This window comes from Pundamilia nyererei, unplaced genomic scaffold (genome assembly GCF_000239375.1).
Source record: "Pundamilia nyererei isolate P.nyererei 1_Seehausen unplaced genomic scaffold, PunNye1.0 scaffold00218, whole genome shotgun sequence".
In the NCBI taxonomy this organism is placed as follows: Eukaryota; Metazoa; Chordata; class Actinopteri; order Cichliformes; family Cichlidae; genus Pundamilia; species Pundamilia nyererei.
Genome location: NW_005187619.1, coordinates 252,673 through 254,242, shown reverse-complemented (window position 1 = coordinate 254,242; position 1,570 = coordinate 252,673). Strand labels below are relative to the sequence as shown.

The 1,570-nt window shown below is 40.3% G+C and overlaps 1 protein-coding gene across 1 annotated transcript in view; it reads right to left on the bottom strand.

Annotated features, from left to right (window-relative positions):
• The window catches only part of LOC102214463 (solute carrier family 13 member 1-like), a 13,159-nt gene that overhangs the window by 7,971 nt on the left and 3,618 nt on the right, over window positions 1–1,570 (bottom strand). The window contains exons 6-8 of the mRNA XM_005748296.1: window positions 1,241–1,398; window positions 954–1,073; window positions 646–669 (exon numbers count right to left, since the gene is read on the bottom strand). Of these exons, the coding sequence (XP_005748353.1) occupies window positions 646–669; window positions 954–1,073; window positions 1,241–1,398 (302 nt within the window). The remainder of the gene's footprint in view (window positions 1–645; window positions 670–953; window positions 1,074–1,240; window positions 1,399–1,570) is intronic.

The window sequence follows — 1,570 nt, the reverse complement described above, 5'->3', positions numbered from 1 at the left end:
GTGTGTGTGTGTGTGTGTGAGCGAGAGAGAGAAATTTCATTTTAATCTTGCAAATTTTACTATTTAAGTCAAACTGATGATAAAATTCCATCTTTGCACTAAAATAATCTGGAGTAAGAGAAACACTTTGTATGCAGGAGTGATTTGTTTTCCTGGATCTTCTTGGATTCTGGAGACAGAGACTGTGTCTACTTAAAGAGAGGCTTAAAAATGTCATTTTTGTTAAATCTCTTGTTAGATCTAGATCAGGTGACCATGAACCAATCTTTAGTTATGCTGCCAACTATTCCCATACTTCCCATCATGCACTGAGGACTGTAGTTGTCTATGTTCTCCAGTTTAGCCTTCTCCTCTCTTTTATCCTCACTTCCTAACCAGTCACAGTTGATGGCTGCCCCTCCCTGAGTTCTTCCTGTTGTTAGTGATGCCTGCTCTGTTATGTTCTGAAGTCATACTACCAAATATAAATGGAGATGCATATAAGACACTTTTTCTGGGAATACTGCAGATTTTTGGAAGATGCTTTGGCATTCTTCTATTTGGTGAGGATTGGACTTTAAAAATAAAAATCGTACCTTTAACCTATTGTAAATGCGGTAGCAAAACATAATACAAACTGTCAAATAGCATGTATATGTTCTTTAGTTTTCTCTGAAAAGCTGCCGGAAACTTCTGCTTAAGTTTAAGTTTAAAGTTAGTCAGACATTTCTGTTAAAGATGCCAACAACTGATTCCTCATCAGAGCTTTGAACTATAATAAATCTTCACAATAATAAAACACATATATAACACATGTGATGATGCTTCCACTAATTGATTAATGCAAAGAAATCAGAATAGGATGATGAAACTGATAAAACAGAATAACAAATGGAGTGTGCATAAAGAGTAGTCAGAGTAGAATAGCACTGATAGCAGGTGATTGGCTCTGCAGATGGTATGCTGACACTCACTCTGAGCCAATGAAGAGCCAGTACAGCCAGAACCATGTCAGCAGCAGCATGATAACACTGATGGGCAGGCACAACAGGAACCAGTTGGCAAAGTTGATGCTGTTGCAGTCTGGGTAAACGCTGAATGTAAAGACAGTGGATTCAAAAACATTCTTTTTAAAGGAGTCTTTGAATCATTATTTCATTCTAGCTGTGCAGCAGACTGAATTAACCGAACACTGAAGGCAACATTAATCCCACCACTGCCAATATGTTTCATTAACATACACCTGATGTGAGACACTCACTGGTTGAGGTACTCAGAGAATATGAGGTTAGCAGAGGTTCCCGGCAGCGTGGTGATGCCGCCAATGCTGGAGGAGTAGGCAATGCCGATGCACATGGCTTTGCAAAGCATCCGGCCCTGCCGACGCCTGCAGGAGGCCGTGGGTACGTTCTCTGCAGCCTGTAAGACAAAATGCAGAGAGAAGCAGATTTAGCGGAAGTAGCAGAACATGCAGAACTGGAAAAATATCAAAGAATAATTTTATTCTGTGTTTATTTGGTGCTTTTTTGCACCTCGTCTGCTGCAGGCTGCGACTCTGCTGGTATTTGAACAGAAGTGAAGGTTTCTGTGG